General features: G+C 39.7%; 1 protein-coding gene across 4 annotated transcripts in view; it reads left to right on the top strand.

The window, feature by feature from the left end:
* The first annotated feature begins 1,008 nt into the window (after nucleotides 1-1,008).
* ATF2 (activating transcription factor 2) overlaps nucleotides 1,009-19,396 on the top strand; it is an 80,796-nt gene continuing 62,408 nt past the window's right edge. For 3 of the 4 annotated variants that reach the window (XM_007451077.1, XM_007451078.1, XM_007451075.1), the window contains exons 1-3: nucleotides 1,009-1,165; nucleotides 9,818-9,918; nucleotides 18,829-18,903. Coding sequence is in view for 2 of the 4 variants with exons in the window: in XM_007451075.1 (XP_007451137.1) it covers nucleotides 18,872-18,903 (32 nt within the window). In the remaining 2 variants the exon portion in view is untranslated. Of the gene's footprint in view, nucleotides 1,166-9,817; nucleotides 9,919-18,828; nucleotides 18,904-19,396 lie in introns of those variants that run through there. The other variant, XM_007451076.1, reaches the window with a different exon arrangement.

Raw genomic sequence — 19,396 nt, 5'->3', positions numbered from 1 at the left:
AAAGAGTGCTATTTCTACGCCGTATTAATTTGGTGTCCTTTGATCCTCTCAGGTGTTAATACGGAGTTGTTGATGTTTTAAAGGTTTGGAATTATCTCTACTAAAATTGATACATTTTTATTTATAACTGCTAAGTAAAGGAAAATTGATAAAATAGGATGCACCATAATATGGAGGATTTTCCTCTTGCACTATTTTAAGTTAGGGAGATATAGTGGAAGGCACTGTATTTCCTTTTAGTAAGTTACTTAGAACATAATTATATGCTAACATCATACACTGTACTGGGCGCTAAGAGCCGGAGGAATCAGTTCCAGCTACAGCTTAGTAAAATTCGAACAAACGCCATTCATGGTAAAGGCTTTTTCATTTATTCCGGAACTGACATCTTGCTTCCCCGTTTCAGGCGCGTAGGGGGCTTAGGGGGTAATTTCCAGCAAACTCCGCATCTTCTAAACCGAAGCTCTCCTTCTCAGGCTTCAGTGCAGCCGGAAGGTGGGTTTCGGTGCGCGCCTCCCTACGCTTTACCCTCCTCCCTGCCAAGGGCCGGGAAGTGACAGCAACGGAAATACCAGGTTTCCCGAGCTGGGCTCAGAGGATTCCTCCTGCTTTCTCTCCCGCCACCAGCAGCCTTCCCAGGGTTCACCTTTCCTCCCTGCACACCATCAACCTCCTCACGCGACCTCAACATCCACCTGCTCCAGCGCCCTACACTCGCACCCACCTCCAGCCGGCTGCCAATCACAGCCTTCCGCAACTCCCGGGTACAGAGACGCCACTCTTCTAACTCCCTGGTCCCGCCCCCTCCAGAACTGTTTCCCGCCCTTCGGGTTCTGTATCCAATAACCAGCGCCCGAGTATTCTTTGGTTCCCGCCCCTTTCCTTAAGCCCGACTGAACCACCTGATCCGGAGGCGCTCTGTCAGAAGGAAGGCAAGAAGGGGCGTGTGCGTGGAGAGGAGGGGCGCGAGAAGAAAGGAGGGATGTCGGGAGGGGGGCGGGGAGAAGGGTTGTCAGTCCGATCTCGCGAGAGAGGACGGAAGCCTGTGGGAGCCCGTGGCCTTTAAAGTGCGGTTCAGTCCTTTCCTCCAGGGGTGGTTTGTAAACACCGCTGAGCTCGGGTCTCCCCAGCGACCGAAAGAAGCATGAACTAGTGACCTGGAAAGGTGAGTAGTGATGAGGAGACGGCCGCAGGACTGGAGACTGTAGGGATACAGAGAAAGAAGGCACTAACATGGCGACGTCGCTCACCATAGTCCCCACCCCCCGCTTCCCATCACCTCGGGCGCTCCTGCCCGTGCCTAGCCCTCGGGGCGGCTGTGGCTGTGCTGCAGCTTTAGCGGCCCGCGTGGCGTCGGCTTCGGGAGCCCGGCCGAACAGGCCGGACCGTTAGGTAACTGGCATTTGTTGTTCCGGCCCCTCCCCGCTCGCGCGCTTTCCTGACGAGGAGGAAAAAGGAATAACGGCTCCTCTTAGACCCCTCCCCCTGCTATATCTTCCCCTTGTCTGGTCAGTTTGGAGATCCCTGGGGCATACGTCGGATTTGCCGAGGGTGCAGGGAGAGCCCCCTTCAGTCCTTGGGTTGAACAGGAAGAGGGCCGGCTCTGGTCTCCCCACTCAGTGGTTGGGAACTGTATGTGATGGTGGCGAGGGGGAGGATCAGGAGGCGCGGCAGAAAACAGGGTAAGGGTCTCTGGCTGCGGTGGGAGCTCATGGAACAAATGGTATGCAGAACCTGGGAGCTGGAAGTCTCGGCCTTTTCTGTCCTTTCTGCCCCTTCACACTCCCGCCACCCCCCGCTTTTTCCAGATGGGGCGGGGCTGAGGTGCGGGTGCAGATTGATTCTGGTATTTTACCCCCCCCCCCTCTGCTTCTTTGTGTATCTGGTAATTTTTTATTGGATGGCAGATGCTGAATTATATATTGTTGCTGAATCTCTTTTTCTTCCTTCCTTCCCTCCCTCCCTGCTGTCTATGTATAATTTATTGGGGGTGGGTGGGAATGTAATTAAATTACCTGAATTTGGTTTGATTATTCCTGTGTTTTTTTTTTTTTTTTTTATTGATATCCTGGGTACCAGGGCCGAGAGTGTGTTTTCTGTGTTCGCTGGTTGAACTGACGCTAGAAGGAGGCAGAGGACGGAAGAGATGGGGACTATTTTTGTGCCTTTAAGTGGTATAAAATTGTCTTTGTTTAATGAAGAGTTTTAAAACTGGTCAGGCCAAGAGTAAAACTATTGTGAATATGATGGAGTAGAAGGGGTTACTCCTGATGGACCTTAGGCCTGTTGACTAATCTGTAAATTATTATGTGAAAGTTACAATTTCTTAGGAATTTAAAATTTTGGAGACAGTAACAGTAAATAAATTTAATGTGTATATTTGAAATCAGAACAAAAACTGTTCCTCTGAGCACGTTTTTTGTCCTATCTGAAGAAATTTATAACCACTGTCAGTAATAGTCTTTCTAGGCATAATCTGAAAGCCTGTATGCTTGGTCTCTTGTACCAAAACTGTGAAGGTGAGAAGCTTGTTAAAAAGTCATCCTAGTAGGGTTAAGTGCCCTGAAAGACAAATGCAATAGCAATGATATTTTGTAATTAAATTTAAATTTGTTACAGTGACTTGAAAAATCCACTGTAAACACTGTTTTCAAAACTGCAGGAACATCGTTGTAAAGTGTGTTCAAAAATAGAGATGCCCTTCTTCAGATCAAGAAACCAAAAAAAAAGTTCATGGGTCTTTAAGGTCATTGATAATTGAATCCTAATCTTTGTAAAATAGTTTGTAAGAATATTCCAAATTTACAGTGCTGTGTATGCTGCTTCCCTAAGACATGTTTAATCTTGTTCTGAGAGGATGCTACTGCCGTTAAGTTTTTAATTATTTAAACTATAATATTGTGGTAATTTAGAACATAGATGTTTGTTTTTTATTGATTTGTTTATTTATTTATTTATTTTTGGCTGCGTTGGGTCTTCCTTGCTGCACGCGGGCTTTCTCTAGTTGCTGGAGAGAGCGGGTGCTACTCTTCTTTGCGGGGCGCGGGCTTCTCATTGTGGTGGCTTCTCTTGTTGCGGAGCACGGGCTCTAGGTGCGCGGGCTTCAGTAGTTGTGGCACGTGGGCTCAGTAGTTGTGGCACATGGAATCAGTTGCTCCCCGGCATGTGAGATCTTCTCAGACCAGGGCTTGAACCCGTGTCCCCTGCATTGGCAGGCAGATTCTTAACCACTGTTCCACCAGCGAAGTTCCTAAAATTGCCTCAATTTTAAAGGTCCAACAGGAAAATAACTTTCAGTTTCTGCCTGTTTTAACATTGAATTAAGCACCTCTGTGCATAGATCTTTTATTTTGAATTATTTCTGTAGATACCAATCTCAAATGAGATTCTAGGTCAAAGGATATAAATGTTTCTACAGTTGCCAAATTTTTGCCTCCCCAAAGAGTTGAGCAAGTTTACACTGTCATCAGAATGTTACTGCATCAACTTTGTCATAATTTTACCAACTTTGGAGTTGTGCTTATTAAAAAAAAGTAGGATTACTTAGCTAGGAATTTTTTTTTTGCGCGGTACGCGGGCCTCTCACCGTTGTGGCGTCTCCCGTTGCGGGGCACAGGCTCCGGACGTGCAGGCTCAGCGGCCATGGCTCACGGGCCCAGCCGCTCCGCGGCCTGTGGGATCCTCCCGGACCCAGGCACGAACCCGCGTCCCCTGCAACGTCAGGCGGACTCTCAACCACTGCGCCACCAGGGAAGCCCAGGAATTATTAATGTAAGTGACATTATTTAGAAGTTTTATTTAGTTGACTATATCAGTCTGTAGTTATTTGTCTGCCAGTGATCTGTGTGCTGGGACAGATATGTATAGTTCATATTTTCTGTCATTTCACTGATTTTATTTCTCTTAAAGATTACTGAAACTTTTGACATCCAAGTAGCAATAGTCCTTAAATTTTCTGCAGTTTTACATAGTTTACACATTGGATGTCTTATGCTAGTTTGTTTTAATATAAGAGCTTCTTTCTGAACTATACATTTGTGAATTATTAAACTTCATAATGACATTCCATATAGGTAACCCTTCAAATAAGGAATGTGTATGTTACAGCCAAATTGACTGTTTTTGTTTTCTCAGTATTCTGGCTCATTGTAAGTATGTAATCAATGTCTTAGGGTAGTTACTAATCAGGTTGTCATGAGTCTACCACTTATTATCTGTGTCACCTTGGGCAAATCATATAACTTCTCTGTGCCTCAGTTTCCTTATCTTTAAAGATAATACTTAACTCATAGTCTTGTGAACATTCAGATATTTAATGTATATACAAAGCTTGAAACAGTGTCAGGAACTTAATGAGTACTCAGTATATGGTATGGTAATTATAATTGTTAAAGTTCATTCAAAAATAATAATAATCCATCACAGCCCCAACAGGCATGCATGTGGTGTGGCTTGAAGACAGTACAGCAGTCATCTATTTGGTAGCTTTGGCAATAATGTTGAGTTTTCCTTAGGAACTTACAATTTGTGGTGGAACTTATAATACTACCTTAGAATTTTCATAAATCCATGTGAGAGAACAGCTTGTATTTTTTGTTCCATATACATCCCTTCTTCCCAAGTGAGACTTTTTCTATATAAAACTTGTGCAGTGTAGCATATCCACATTTTGAGATGGTAAAGTCATGATACTGTGATTTGCATGCAATCCAGTTGTCATTTTCTTCTGCTCCACCAATCCCACTATAAACATTTCGGTGAGACCTTTCATTTCTTTCTCTCTGTAGTGGAAGAGATGATTAAATTAAAACATCATACTTCTAATGTTTGTTCTTTTGATTTCTTTACTAATTATTTAATATAAGTATAGCATCATTTCTCAGTCATGGTGTTGAGAGTCACTAGTATCTTTTATCATTGTAAGATAGGTTTTAATGATTGTTGAAGTGTGGATGTTGGATTGAGGGTTACTTCTGAGGTAATGTCTCTTTCATTTACCTGAATTTTGATGTACTTTGCATGGTGTGGGGGGAGGTAAGCTTACTAGTGTTGTAATGGGAATTGTACATAATCTGTATCTTATTTGTGCCCTCTATGTTCATAATGAGAAATTATTGATGTACTCCTAAGCGGTGATTATGAATTATTGTGATTCTTGGTGAGCTGTTTCTATTTTACAAAGATAAGTTTTTAGTGAGGAAAAGCAATGATCAATAGGTACATTTTATACATCCACCTTGAGCAAAATTAATGCTGTGGACACTATTTTGTATAGCTGATATGATTACCAAATCTAAAATGATGTTATTAGTAAAAACTTTTATTAGCACTGTTCATATTCATAACCATTAATCTGTAAATTCTTTGTATTTATATATTTCTAATGTTGTTCTGTTGTAATTTTAAACTATAAAACAAGAACTTGCTTACCTTAATTCACCTAGGAATTAAAGGTCTGGGAATAATCAAGATTCACTTGAAAAAATGAAGTTTGACTTAAAAATTGGACTACTGATATTATTAAATAATATTTTGAGATATTGGGCTGATTTCACTGTTCACATACAGTCATCCCTTGGTATCTGTGGGGTTCGATTCCAGGATCCACTGCAGATACCAAAATCTGTTGATGCTCAAGTCCCTTTTTTAAAATGGCACTGTATTTGCATATAACCTAAGTACATCCTCCTGTATTCTTTAAATCATCTCTACATTACTTATGATACCTAATACAATATAAATGCTTTGTAAATAGTTGCCAGGCAGGAGGCAATACAAGATTTGCTTTTTGGAACTTTCTGGAATTTCTTCCCCCCCCCCAAAAAAAATATATATAATTTTATTTTATTTATTTATTTATTTTTGCGGTAAGTGGGCCTCTCACCGCTGCGGCCTCCCCCGTTGCAGAGCGCAGGACTCTCAACCACTGTGTCACCAGGGAAGTCCCCCGCCCAAATATTTTTGATCTGAGGTTTGTTGAATCCGGAGGGCCAACTGCACTCATAATGTACTTTCATGAATACAGTATTGAGAAAAGTCTGTGATGCTCTTCATGTATCCCATCAACTTTGAGGAATTTCATCAAAACTTTGGTATATTCTTGGGAGTTGTGATATGTATGAAGAACATCTGTCGTGTCTCCTGTGAGTAGCGAACAATTAAAAACTGCTGCTTTCCTCATTAAAGCGGAACTTATATTTTTCTCACTTACTTACAGTGATGAAGTAAAACATATACCAAATAACCTTATGGGATAACATCAAATTCATGGGTTAAAGATTAATGTAAAAATCTTCTGTCTAAAAGTTAAACTATGTAGTGCTCAGCTTCTGGCTTTAAAAATAAAGAAGATAGTAAGATTTAGATTAATTATTAGGAAAATGTACATTTAAAGTCAAAATACAGTAAAACTTCTAATAAACTGAATAGATACTATATGAGTGCCATGCACTGTACTTGATGTATTTTACATATATAGTATTGTTTTCTATTATTTTGTGTGTGTGTGTGTGTGTGTGTGGTACGTGGGCCTCTCACTGTTGTGGCGTCTCCCGTTGCGGAGCACAGGCTCCGGACATGCAGGCTCAGCGGCCATGGCTCACGGGGCCCAGCCGCTCCGCGGCATGTGGGATCCTCCCCGACCGGGGCATGAACCCGCACCCCCTGCGTCAGCAGGCGGACTCTCAACCACTGCGCCACCCGGGAAGCCCTCAATTATTATTTTTGACAATCCTGAAACTAGTATATTTTTTCTTCCTGGAGAGGATAGGAGTGAAATCATACCATTTAAATTTTTCCTAATTTAGAAACTCAAAGGGGAATGAATTCCTACTGGCTTATAGCTACAGGTTTTCAACTTCTTAGGTTTAAGTTCGTTATTATGACCATATTGCTGTTCCTAGTGTGAGCTCTAGGATCATTTCTTGGCATTTTGTGGCACTTACCAAGATATGAGAAGGAAATTAGAGCACAGAGAAAACTCTGAATCTGTGCAGTTCCTTGGGCTACAAGCCTGTCCTCCTGAGTACATTAGCATTTTTGCTTACTTTATTTTCTATTCCTGTTTCACAAATCACTACATACTTTGCATCATAAAACAACCCAAATTTATCTCATAGTTTTTGTTTGTCAGAAGTCCAGGTGGGCTCAGCTGGGCCCACTACATAGGGTCTTACAAAGCCAAAATCAGTATGTTAGCAGAGCTGCATTCTTTCTTTCTTTTTGGAGTCTCTGAGGAAGAATCCATTTCCCAGTTCATTTGGATTGTTGACTGCATACAGTTTTAAGACTGAGGTCCCTCTTTCCTTGCTGTCAGCCAGGGCTAGTCTTCACTCATAGAAGTTGAAATGCTTTCAGTGCTGCCCCCTCCAGTAATGGCAGGTAAAGCCTCTCTCATGCTTATCTGATTTCTGCTACTGCCAAAAGCTCTCTGACAGAGAAAGTTCTTCACTCTTACTGGCTCATGTGATTAGATTGGCCATCTGGATAACCCAGGATAATCTTCCTATTTTAGAATCTGTGATGATTTTTACATCTGCAAAGTCCATTTTGCTATGTAACATAACCTATTCATAAGTTCCAGAGATTGGGGTGTGGACATCTTTGGGGGGCCATTCTGCCTAGTACACTCATATATATACTCCTGAAAAGAAATTTGATAAACTATGTACTCTTGCACATTTCTAAGTTGATTCTTAAAATATTTCTTCATAAGTTTAGATAGTTGAAAAAAATGTAATGTCTGGCTTTTCAAGATATTGACACCATTCTTTTATAAGTACAGTTGATCCTTAAACAACATGGGTTCACAACTGCATGGATCCACTTATATGTGGATTATTTTCAGCAGTAAGTACAGTTTTCCCACAGAGCTATTTGTCCTTTGAATTGCTGCTCCGTTCATAGTCCCAAATTTACATTTGTCTAGCTAAATACCCTGTTCTGGTCCCTTTTCCTTGAAGGAACAGTCTGTATATAAAACAATTTTGTTGCCGATTTTGAAATGAGAGTCCTTATAGCTTTTGGTATTTGCATCAAAAGTTTTAAGCATATTAAGACTGTTTTGGCCAACCTTATTCAAGGTAAAGTGCAACCCTTCTTTTCAACAGTCTGTGCAATAAGGAAATCTCCAAGTTCATACTTGGCCCTCATGCATGGGAGCTCAGCCCTCAGGTAAAGGAAGGTCAACTTTCCCTTTAACATCTTGCTCCTGGGATCGCTGCCTTTTCCTAATGCAATTGGTAACTGAACTTTCTGCCAGGTTCTTACCCAATCTCACCTTAGGCACTCCATTACTTACCTAACGGTCCCATGTAATCATTCCTAAGTTTTGTGGACTGCCTAGTGAGTTTATCCTCCTAAACTACAACTATTTAGGTTGTTGCTTTACTCTTAAATTGTTACTCTGGTCTTCAGACAGTTTTCCTTCTTCCTCTGTCACCTACAGATTGGTCTTGCGTATTTAGAGAAGTCCTTATTAACATTGGTCTTGCTCCTTGGCCACTGGCAGGAGTTTCTGCCTTTGAAAGCTCCCTTCAGTGGACTGATAAGACATCTCTACAAGGTATCCAACCATCTTACATTTTAGAATGAGCTGCATATGATGACAGAAACAACTAATTGTCCACCAATATTCATTCTCTTCTTTTTCCTTATTGTAGATGCTCCAGTTTTTTTTCTAAGCATGTGGTGAAAAAAAGAATGTATTTCTCAGCTTCCTTGCTAGCTATGGCCATGTGATTTAAATTCTGGCCAGAATAGAAGTTTCCTGTAAGATTTCTGAAAAGTATCCTTAAAGGGAGGCTATCTCTCATCTCACCATTTTCCTTCCTGCCATTGATGTGATGGCTAGACCTTGAGCAGTTATTTTAAACTGTGAAGGGGACGCCACATGTTGAGGATGGCAGAACTACAAGACGGAAGGAGCCTGGGTTCCCAATGATCATGGTTCTGGACTGCCTGTGTTCTTGTGAGAGAAATAAACTTCTGACTCATTTAAGCCATTGTTATTTTGAGTTTTCTCACTCACAGCTGAACCTAATCCTAACTGATACAGGCATAAAAAAGTCATTTCCAAATAAGAAGCACATAAACAGTTGTGTGAAGCACACTGGCACAAGAAGAACCATTAACCTTCACTCTTAAGAATTTTGACGCTCAAGATTCAGCACTGCCGTTTCGCGGATCAGCTGTGATTACCTCTTCCTTCTGTTATATTAAAAAGTTTTATTTTTCTCTTTTCACCAAGATTCCATTGCCATGCTTCCATCTTTGGAACTGTTACACATCTGATAGGTGGCAGTGTGCCAGGAGTTTTGGGAGGCCACAAGGTAAACATCTTCCTGGAGCATTAAAGATTTTGCAGGGAACCTTAATTTTTATACTAAAAAATAATGGAATAGAAGGCAAAATACACATGCATTTTAAAATATAAAATAAACATTTACAAATTTTGTGGTGGAGTTATTTATTTAAATTTATTTATTTTTGGCTGTGTTGGGTCTTCGTTGCTGCGTGTGGGCTTTCTCTGGTTGTGTTCATTGCAGTGCGTGGGCTTCTCATTGCTGTGGCTTCTCGTTGCAGAGCAAGGGCTCTAGGCGCGTGGGTTTCAGTAGTTGCAGCAGGCAGGCTCAGTAGTTGTGGCACCCGGGATTAGTTGCTCCACCGCATGTGGGCTCTTCCCAGACCAGGGATCGAACCCGTGTCCCCTGCATTGGCTGGTGGATTCTTAACCACTGCGCCACCAGGGAAGTTCCTGGAGTTATTTAGATTTTGCAGAGTAATGAGTTTGCTCTTTTCTGCCTCTCCTATGCCCTAGGGATACTTAGATGGAAACTTGAGAAGCACTGTTTACTTGATTGGAGTTGAGGGATTCCTGGCAGAAGAGTAAATAAAGCTCATGGCCCACCAGCTAGAAAGGTAAGAAATTTTAAGCTTTTGCTGCAAAAGTGGTCTTTTATTTTGTGATTGTCTCTCAAATATTATTAAGTTCAAGAGGTGTTTCCAGATGGTAGTCCTCAGAATGCTGGTTGTCCTACCATATTGATAATGTTTAGTAAAAAAAATTCCTAAGGTTCAGCAAATTTGGAAATATCCTTTTGGAGCTACAGTGCATATCAGCATGTAAAAGCACACTGAAGACTACATAAAAGTATGTAATTTTGTTTAACCCAGAGGGTCCTAAACTTGTCTGACTAGGGAGCCCTCTGTAGCAAAGAGTTCCAATATGAAAGTCCCGGCTCTCCTAGAATTTTGTAAGGATAGTTAACAGGAGTTAATCCTACCCTCTTGCATGTGCTCGATAAATATTTATTGACTGAATAAGTAAATGAGACATCCGAATTTCAGGGTAGGGGGATAGTGGATGGAGGAAGATCAGAGGTGAGTGGTATTAACTAAGAAAGGAACAGATGAGTGGGAAGGGAAGTAAGAGCACTCTAGGCTGAGAGAGGGAGCTGCCTAACTACAGCCAAGAGATCAAGGTATCATTAAGACTGGGGTGGGTGGCAGAGGTCAGTCCATGCAAGGGTCTGCAGACAGTGTTAAGGATTAGAGGCCTTATCATGAGAACATTTTTTTCCGTAAGTTGTCCTTTCCTCTCATTTTGACTGGCACTGCTTGAGTCATTCTCTCCTGAATCTAGTAGTAACGCGTACTGGTTTTCTTATGCATAGTGTTACTCTCACCAATCCATCCTCCACACTTCCATTAGAGATGTTGCAAAAATGCCCCTTTGATTATCTAATTTACCTATTTAAAATCTTTCCATTTTTTACAGCAGGATTAAGCAAACTTTTTCTTTAAAGAGGCAGACAGTAAGATTTTTAGGCTTTATGGGGGTCACATATAGTCTCTGTTGCTTCTTCTTCCCTACCCACTGACCATTTAAAAAATGGAAAAACTTTCTTAGCTCAGCATTTTGGTGCAGGACCATAGTTTATAACCTCAGGGTGCGGGTGGGATGGGGGAGTGAGGTTGGACTTCAAACTCCTTACTGGGGTATTAAAGGCCCTTAGAGATATGTTTCCTTCTCTGGCCTCACCTCTCTTCCCTTCAATCATATATCCCATGCTTTAGCCATCAGAAGTTCTTAGGGATCCTTCAGTGTACTCTGCTTTACTGTGCTTCTACATGCTGTCTCCTCTGCCCAAAACATCATCTCTTATTTCTTTGAGAAGACTAAGCTGAGGCATTACTTCCTTCAGTACCCTTCACACACCCTCTCTTCAGGGTTGGCTAGGTACTAGTCTTAGTTAGGGGGTAGAAAATCAGATAAATTCAACCTAAAAAAAAAAGCTCATAATCAGGATACAGAAGATTCTCACATGACCCAGTCATAGAAAGCATAGTCAGGCATTGCAGAAACTTCTTTCCTTCATCTTGGCTACATGGTTTCTCGTCCCTGTTTTTCTGTGCCTACTCCATCCTGGCTTTCATTAATTTTTTTAAATTAATGTATTTACTTTTGGCTGCATTGGGTCTTCGTTGCTGGGCGCGGGCTTTCTCTAGTTGTGTTGAGCAGAGGCTACTCTTCGTTGCGGTGCGCAGGCTTCTCATTGCAGTGGCTTCTCTTGTTGCGGAGCACGGGCTCTAGGTTTGCAGGCTTTAGTAGTTGTGGCTAACAGGCTCTAGAGTGCAGGCTCAGTAGATGCAGTTCACGGGCTTAGTTGCTCCACGGCAGTGGGATCTTCCTGGACCAGGGATTGAACCCACATCCCCTGCATTGGCAGGCAGATTTTTAACCACTGTGCCACCAGCGAAGTCCCTCATTAATTTCTTATCAGTATGAACATGGCAGAAAATGTCTACCAGTCCTGAGTATGATTTTGAATGTCTAGTGTATACCTCTGTTTGGCTGATTTATTATTATTATTTTTTTCTTTTTACACGTTTCCTGAAGAGGTAATCTGATTGGCTTGACTGTTCAGGTGTCTCCTCTGGTTCACCTGAAACAGGTATGTCAGGCCATGGAAATACAGGATTGCCCTTTGCTGGCAGTCTGGCTCTAAGAGGGGATTATGGCTGTGGAGGAGAGATGACCAGCTCCAGTATACCCTTTATTCCCCTATGTTCCCATAGCGCTTGTGTATATCTGTTATTATATGTATATCACTGAATTCGTATTACTATTTTCACTTATTTGTTTTCCTTACTAATCTGATTTTGAGGTCAGGGACCATCTTTCTTATTCTTAATGTAGTATCGGGTACAAAATAGTCAAATGTCTTCCAAATAAATTTCATGAAATAAATTATTTGTATTAGAAATGTTTGGGAATTCTGTACATTGTGTGTAACATTTAGTAATATCCGTATTTAAAAAATCTGCTTTGAAACTTGAGTACATGCTTTAAATGTAAGAGGTTACAGCATTTGTAGTTCTATAACTAACTAGAAGATCAGTCAAATTCACATTTTAGCCTCTAGTAATTTCTGAAATTAGTCACCAGAAATTGTTTCATTTCTCCCACCCCTATTTTCAAAGATTCATTTACTCACACTATTTTCTTTTTTTTGGTGGATGGGGGCATTAAAATACCAGCTGTAATATATTGTTAAATGAAAAAGGAAAATTCATAACAGCATGTATAGTATGCCACAATTTGTATAAAAATGTGATATACACGTATATAATATACTTGTAAATACATGGATTATCTCTGGAAAAATACATAGTAACTGGTAAGAGTGGTTATCTTTGGAAATTGGGACTGAGGTCAGGGGTGGGAAAAAAGGAAGGAGACTTACTTTATACTGTATATCCTTTTGTACTGTTTGATTTTTACCAGGGGCGTGTGTTTTTGTCCAAAAATGATTTATATGTTAAAAATTTTAAAAGAATAAAAATAGATACCAGCTTTATTGCTGATAGGTCTGGACTGGAGAACATGTTTTGGACCTAAGCCTGAAATGAACTTTTACCCCAAGTGTAAAGACAGTGGATGCCCCACCCCATAGGGTTAGGGAGGTCTACAGATTAGATGTTTACCCAGCCATGTAGTGAAGGACTGTAGTCTTTCCCATATCTTTCTGTGAGAAATGAACTCAGGAGCCAAGAGGGCCCTAAGTTACATATCCATAATAACCCTTTTCTCAAGTTCACCAAGTTATTTCTCCTCCTATTTGGGAGACTGAATGAGTGGATAGTGGAGATGGGTAGAAATTTTCTTCCAAATATTTTTGAGAGTCACAGGTCCTTTGTTTCTTGTTCAGGAACGTGGAGAGAGGCAGAGGATAGATCCTATCATACCTGTGGATATTTTTGTCCACATTGTCAACACCCAAGACAGACAGGGCTTGGCTGTCCCCTTCAGGGGAGACCAGCAGTATCTTAGGAATGTCCTGCTCCCACTTGACTCACTGTTTTCTGTGAAGTGAATTGGTTTCCTGCTTACTTGTTTTTGGTGAGATGTAAGAAAGGCAGATATTTTTATCAGCTGCATCATTTGAATGATATAATTCAAAATGGCATGGGAATAGTGATACTACAGCCTAAAGGATTGTCTATTTTGCTTAATAGGTTTAACTCACATTTCAAATTTTAAACAAGGGAGTTACCTATAGGACAAATAATTGTCAAACACGACCCTTTGAGTCTTTATTCAGATACAGAAATTGTTCTACTAAGTTTGCTCTTAACTTTTAAGTACAGAACATAGTTTTTCTGTTCTTTGACATCTCTCTTTTTTTTTTTTTTTTTTTTTTTTTTTTTTGGGCTGCGTGGTGAGGTATACAGGATCCTAGTTCCCCGACCAGGGATTGAACCCTTGCCCCCTGCATTGGGAACACAGAGTCTTAGCCACTGGACCACCAGGGAAGTCCCTGTTCTTTGACATCTCATAACATGAAGGTTATAAACTGGAAGCAAGCAGAGAATTGTTAGAGAATCTATGTATTTTAGTATTTTTCTCAAAACTACTGCTAAAAACTACATGATACTAATTATATAATGGTTATATATTGAATTATTACAGTGCATGTTATTTATATATAATTTAAATTCCTTCTGTACGTTTTTTTTTTAATTAATTAATTTTTTGGCTGCATTAGGTCTTCGTTGCTGCACGCAGGCTTTCTCTAGTTGTGGCGAGCGGGGGCTACTCTTCATTGCGATGCACGGGCTTCTCAGTACCGTGGCTTCTCTTGTTGCGGAGCATGGGCTCTATGCACGCAGGCTTCAGTAGTTGTGGCACATGGGCTTAGTAGTTGTGGCACACGGGCTCAGTAGTTGTGGCTCGCGGGCTCTAGAGTGCAGGCTCAGTAGTTGTGGCGCACGGGCTTAGTTGCTCCGTGGCATGTGGGATCTTCCCAGACCAGGGCTCGAACCTGTGTTCCCTGCATTGGCAGGTGGATTCTTAACCACTGCGCCACCAGGGAAGTCCCTCCCTCTGTAAGTTTTTCCTTTTTTATTTTTATGTTTTTTAGTCCAGAACCTTTTAAGAGTAAGTTGCTAGCATGATGTCCCATTCGCCCAAATACTTTACTTTCTACAATAAGACACTCTCCTCCAAAACCATAATACAGCCATGAAAATCAAGAAATTAACTTTGAAATACTGCTACCGTCTAATCTGCAGATTACATTTAAGTTTTGCCAGTTATTCCAATAATGTCTGTCCTCTATAGCAAAAGGATTCAGTCTAGAATCTCATGTTGCAGTTAGTTATCATGTCTCATTGGTCAATCTGAAGCAGTTCCTCGATCTTTCCTTGACTTTGATGACTTGGACACTTTTGAAGATTATGGCCCAGTTATTTGAGGAGTTTACCTCAATTTGGTGTTGTGTAATATTTCTTCATGATTAGACTCAGGTTATGTATCTTTGGCATGATTATTATGAAAGTGATGCTGTGTCCTCCTCATTGCAACCGAAGGGTTGCAATGATATTGATATTGATTTTCCTTATGTTTAGTGTTGTTAACTTGGATCACTTGAGTAAAGTGATATTTGCCAGGTTTTTGTATTGTATATTACTGTTTTGCCTTTAGTAATTAAAATGTATTTTATAGGGAGATACTTTGAGAGGTTGTAAACATCTTGTCTTATCAAATTTTCATTTCTGCATTGGTATGTATCTTTTATATCAGGTAAATGGAATCCTGTTTTATTCACAGTATGATCTATTACTATCATTTATTTTGAATCTCAAATTGTCTGAGATTTGGCCACTTTCTGGCTAAATCCATAAGTCCTTCTTTACTTTCTTGCACAAGGTATTCAAGGCCCATCCTGTATTATTCCTGCTTTAGCCTCGGAATCAGCCAATTCTTCAAGGATCCCAGGTTCCTTTTGGTGGAGAATAGTATTTTGACATCGAGGTCTGGAGGGCTTATTGCTATTGGGGTATCAGTGCTCCCAGGCCCTCTCAGTGACACAGCTAGGGAAGTATTTGAATATATATGCATGTATATACACATATTGTCATCTGTATTTCTATATCTGTATATTTATATTGAAAGTCGTGAGTGAACATGAATATCTCCCAATCTCATCCAGTACCAGGGTTCATTCTGTGTAATTATCTTCACCTGTAGTGTGAATTTACCTCTATCTACTATATCCTTGATAAATTCACTTATTCAATTAATACCTGCATGTATATGTAATGAATTGCCTGTTGCCACCAGACCCCCTCCTCCTCATCAAGTAGACATCTTCCTTCTTGGGCCCTGATATCCTATCCTGGGCTGGTGCCATCCCTATTCTTTACGTCATGTGGATGTTATGCAAAGATTTGTCCTCAAAGATATTCACTGATGATAAAAATCCAGTAGTAAAGAATTAGTTATAAATATGTCATATCTGTATTGTGGAATACCATATAGCCATTAAAAATGACATCTAATATTTGATGATGTGGCAGAATTTAGATAATTGTGTTTTAAAGGAAGTTATAATGCTCTTTTTACTATTAAAATTTTTTTATTTATCTTTATACATTAATAAGACTGAATATGTACTCTGGAATATTAGACAGTAGTTATCTCTGAATGATAGTATTTTGGGTGACTTTTTTTTTTCTTCTGTATTTTTCTGGGAGCAAATTTAAAGTTCCTTACAACATCTTAATTTAGTGAGCATAATCTAGTTCATATTATCCAGAAATAACAATGACCTCTTTCTGAACCCCAATTAAACTTGAGCTTTAAAGGTTTTTTAGAATTATGTAAGATTGATCATTTATGTGGGATACCTGGTGGTGAATAGTTCTGTGGCTATGTTATAACAAACAAAATTTAAAATATACCTTTAACCAAGTTTGGAGTTCTAAAATAAAATGCCTATAGCAATGAAATAGAGAAAATATGAGGAACATACACGTGTTTATATGTGGAATTGTCTTAGAAACTGGAAAGAGGAGTCTGAGCTGGATGCTTGATTAGCTAGCATAAGCTCCTTTACAATCCTGGAAGCTTCTTGAGGGCAGAATCTATTTAATTCACCACTGCATCCCTAGCATGTAGCATAGTGCAAAGCACAAAGTAGATACTCAAATATTTGTTGGTTGAAAGACAAAAGGGGGAACTTTGGCACAAATCATTAGGGTAGGGAAGATGAAGGAGTGTTAGAAGAAGAGTTAAGAGAGAGATTAGAGAAACCAAAGAAACTGGCTTCTTTTAAATCTTGCCTAGAACCCTCCTGTGTATTCTTCATGACAGTGATTTTCCTACCAGTATAGGTTGTGGATGCTTGCCAGAGAGTGGTGTGGTATAGTAACTGTTCACTATCTGCAGTCATTGTCTTCTCTGAGTTTATAGTTGAACAAAGCCTCCTTCCCATGCTTTCCTAGGAGCATATTTCCACCCTTGATGTAAAAGGGAGATAAACCTCGATTTAGAGGCTTGAGATTCAGTTAGTTAGCTTAAAAATGCTATCTCTTTGTTAATCCTCCCAGAAGAACTCTCATCATTTATGTGCCAAGGTGCTTTGACTTATATTTACAGACCTCAGCTAGGTATTAGGAAATAGTATAAGGAACGGGAATTTTTATTGGTTGGCTAGGAAATAGTCGAGTTCCTAGACTGTAGGAAAGGAACTATAGAAGTTGCTTACTGCAGGTAAGGAACACACCTTTTGTAGAAGAATGGGACAATAGTAGTCAGGGGGGTGTGGAAAAGATCAGAGAGGAGGATACGAAGGGTTAATTCCCTCAAAGCTTTTCTAGAACTATCGGATTGGTCCCTGCACTACCTGTATATTTTTATTTATTTATTTATTTAAATTTATTTATTTTTTATTTTTTTGCGGTACGCGGGCCTCTCACTGTTGTGGCCTCTCCCGTTGCGGAGCACAGGCTCCAGACGCGCAGGCTCAGCGGCCATGGCTCACGGGCCCATCCGCTCCGCGGTATGTGAGATCTTCCTGGAACCGGGGCACGAACCCGTGTCCCCTGCATCGGCAGGCGCACTCTCAACCACTGCGCCACCAGGGAAGCCCCTACCTGTATATTTTAATGTTTTAACTGTTATTCTTACCAAATTGATTTGAAATTATATTTCTGTATTCTTTCTTCTGCTTGACTGAAAGTTTCTCAAAGTGGAGGGACTGTTAGTTTTGTTTTGGTTTTTTTTGGACTGTTTGTTTTTTCACCTTTGTGTCTTGGCATGAGTTTGGTGTTTAAATGTTTCTTGAACTTAACTGAGTTTAAATATTGCTTTGATTTTTCAAAGCAATATGAACTGCATTTATTAGTTTTAGAAGTTTTTTGAGTTAGATAAACTAAATTTATCTGACTTTTTCATATCATATGGCTGTTTATTCATTCCTTAATATTTAATGAGTAAATGCTACTATAAGCTAGGCACTGTTTCAGGTAGTTAACCCAAAGATAAGTTCCTTGTCTTCATTGAGTTCACATTCTACTGGTAATGACTGAAGCATAACTTTTATAGGTTTCCTTTGGATTATTCTAGTGTTTTTTCCCCTCTTCTCACAGGCAGCATGGTAAAGTTGAATGTGAATGATGAAATGTAACCTTACCAGATAGAAGTTTTGCCTGGGACCAGGGAAAGAACTTTCTTCTTCCTTTCTCCTATATCAGATCATCTTTGACTCCAGGACTCAGAACTGTAGCTATCTACACATTTCCCCACAGGAATTACCCAATTTTCCTGAGCAGGACATTCTTGACACCACATTTATAAGCAAAATTATGTAAAATAAAAATTTTCTCTGTGTACCATTGGCTTATTTGCATAAGCATATATTTAACTCTGTTTGCCACTACATGGGGTTTCAGTGAATGTAATGGAGGATTAGCAGAGTTTAAAGATGAGCCACTGACCCTCATAGTTTAAATATAGTTTAAGTGTGTTGTACTTGTCCTTAAGCTAATGTCAAATAAGTAAGCTATAAAGTTAGGGAAGAGGGAACTTCTTATAAAGATCAACTATCATCACATTATGGGGCAAATAGTGATGAATTAGGCTGAGAACCAGACCATCACTGACTACATTTTTTAAAACTTAAAGCTTTCTGAATAGATATTTTGAAAGACTAGATCTCGTCTTTTCATCAGACGTCAAAAGTCAGGATTTTCACTCTTTTAATTACTGCTCTTCAACCACAGTCCTAAAGGCTAAGTTAAATGTTTCTCTTTTACCCTCTTTATCGTGGAGTTGGATATATTAATACCTGTGTTTAAGGCACTTATATGGGTGTTCATATTTTAGGAGCAGTGCTCTATTATAAAGATTCTTAATAGTGAGTGGGTTTTTGGATACCAGTATTGTTACAAAGAGTGTAATTATTTGAGTGTTTTTATTGTTTTACTGTTTCAAGAAATGTTTCAAAACTATATTTAACAGTGTAAAAACACTTGATTTTTCAGTATCCTTGCCATGAAAAAGAGGACGTGATAAGTTGTACAACTTATGAAATTCAAGTTACATGTGAATTCTGCCAGGTGTGTATGCAATATTTGGTATTTTGCGCTTTTTTCATATTTTAGATTATAAAAATTCTCATAGGTTATTTCTAGATAAATATTTCAAGTGTTTTCCATAAATAAGAAAATACTTATCTAGTATATAGTTTAGCTACTACTTCTATTGTATTTTAAAATTATCAAATAGAGCATCAAAATACACTTAACTATGACAAGCATAAACATATTTTAGGGTTTTGATTTCTCCTAAAATAGTTCCAAATAATACTAGTCCCATGAGATGTTCTAGTATTGTTCTAGTGAAAAAGGTTCAAATAGAAAATGGATGTGGCAAAAATGCTGTATTCTAGGTGCTCTTCTGGTCATTTCTCTTGAACATATAAAGTCTGAAAAGTCCTGCCCCCAAAAAACAGTATTCTAGCATTTCCCAAATTTGGCCATAATAGTGATGGTCATCTCTGTTCCTGAAGAGAAACTTACTTTCAAAAGGTTAACAAACTAGTGTTGAAAA

The sequence above is a fragment of the Lipotes vexillifer genome, unplaced genomic scaffold (genome assembly GCF_000442215.2).
Source record: "Lipotes vexillifer unplaced genomic scaffold, Lipotes_vexillifer_v1.1 scaffold645, whole genome shotgun sequence".
Lineage (NCBI taxonomy): Eukaryota > Metazoa > Chordata > Mammalia > Artiodactyla > Lipotidae > Lipotes > Lipotes vexillifer.
Note: the sequence above shows the minus strand (reverse complement) of the source record. Positions and strands in the feature narration are given on the sequence as shown.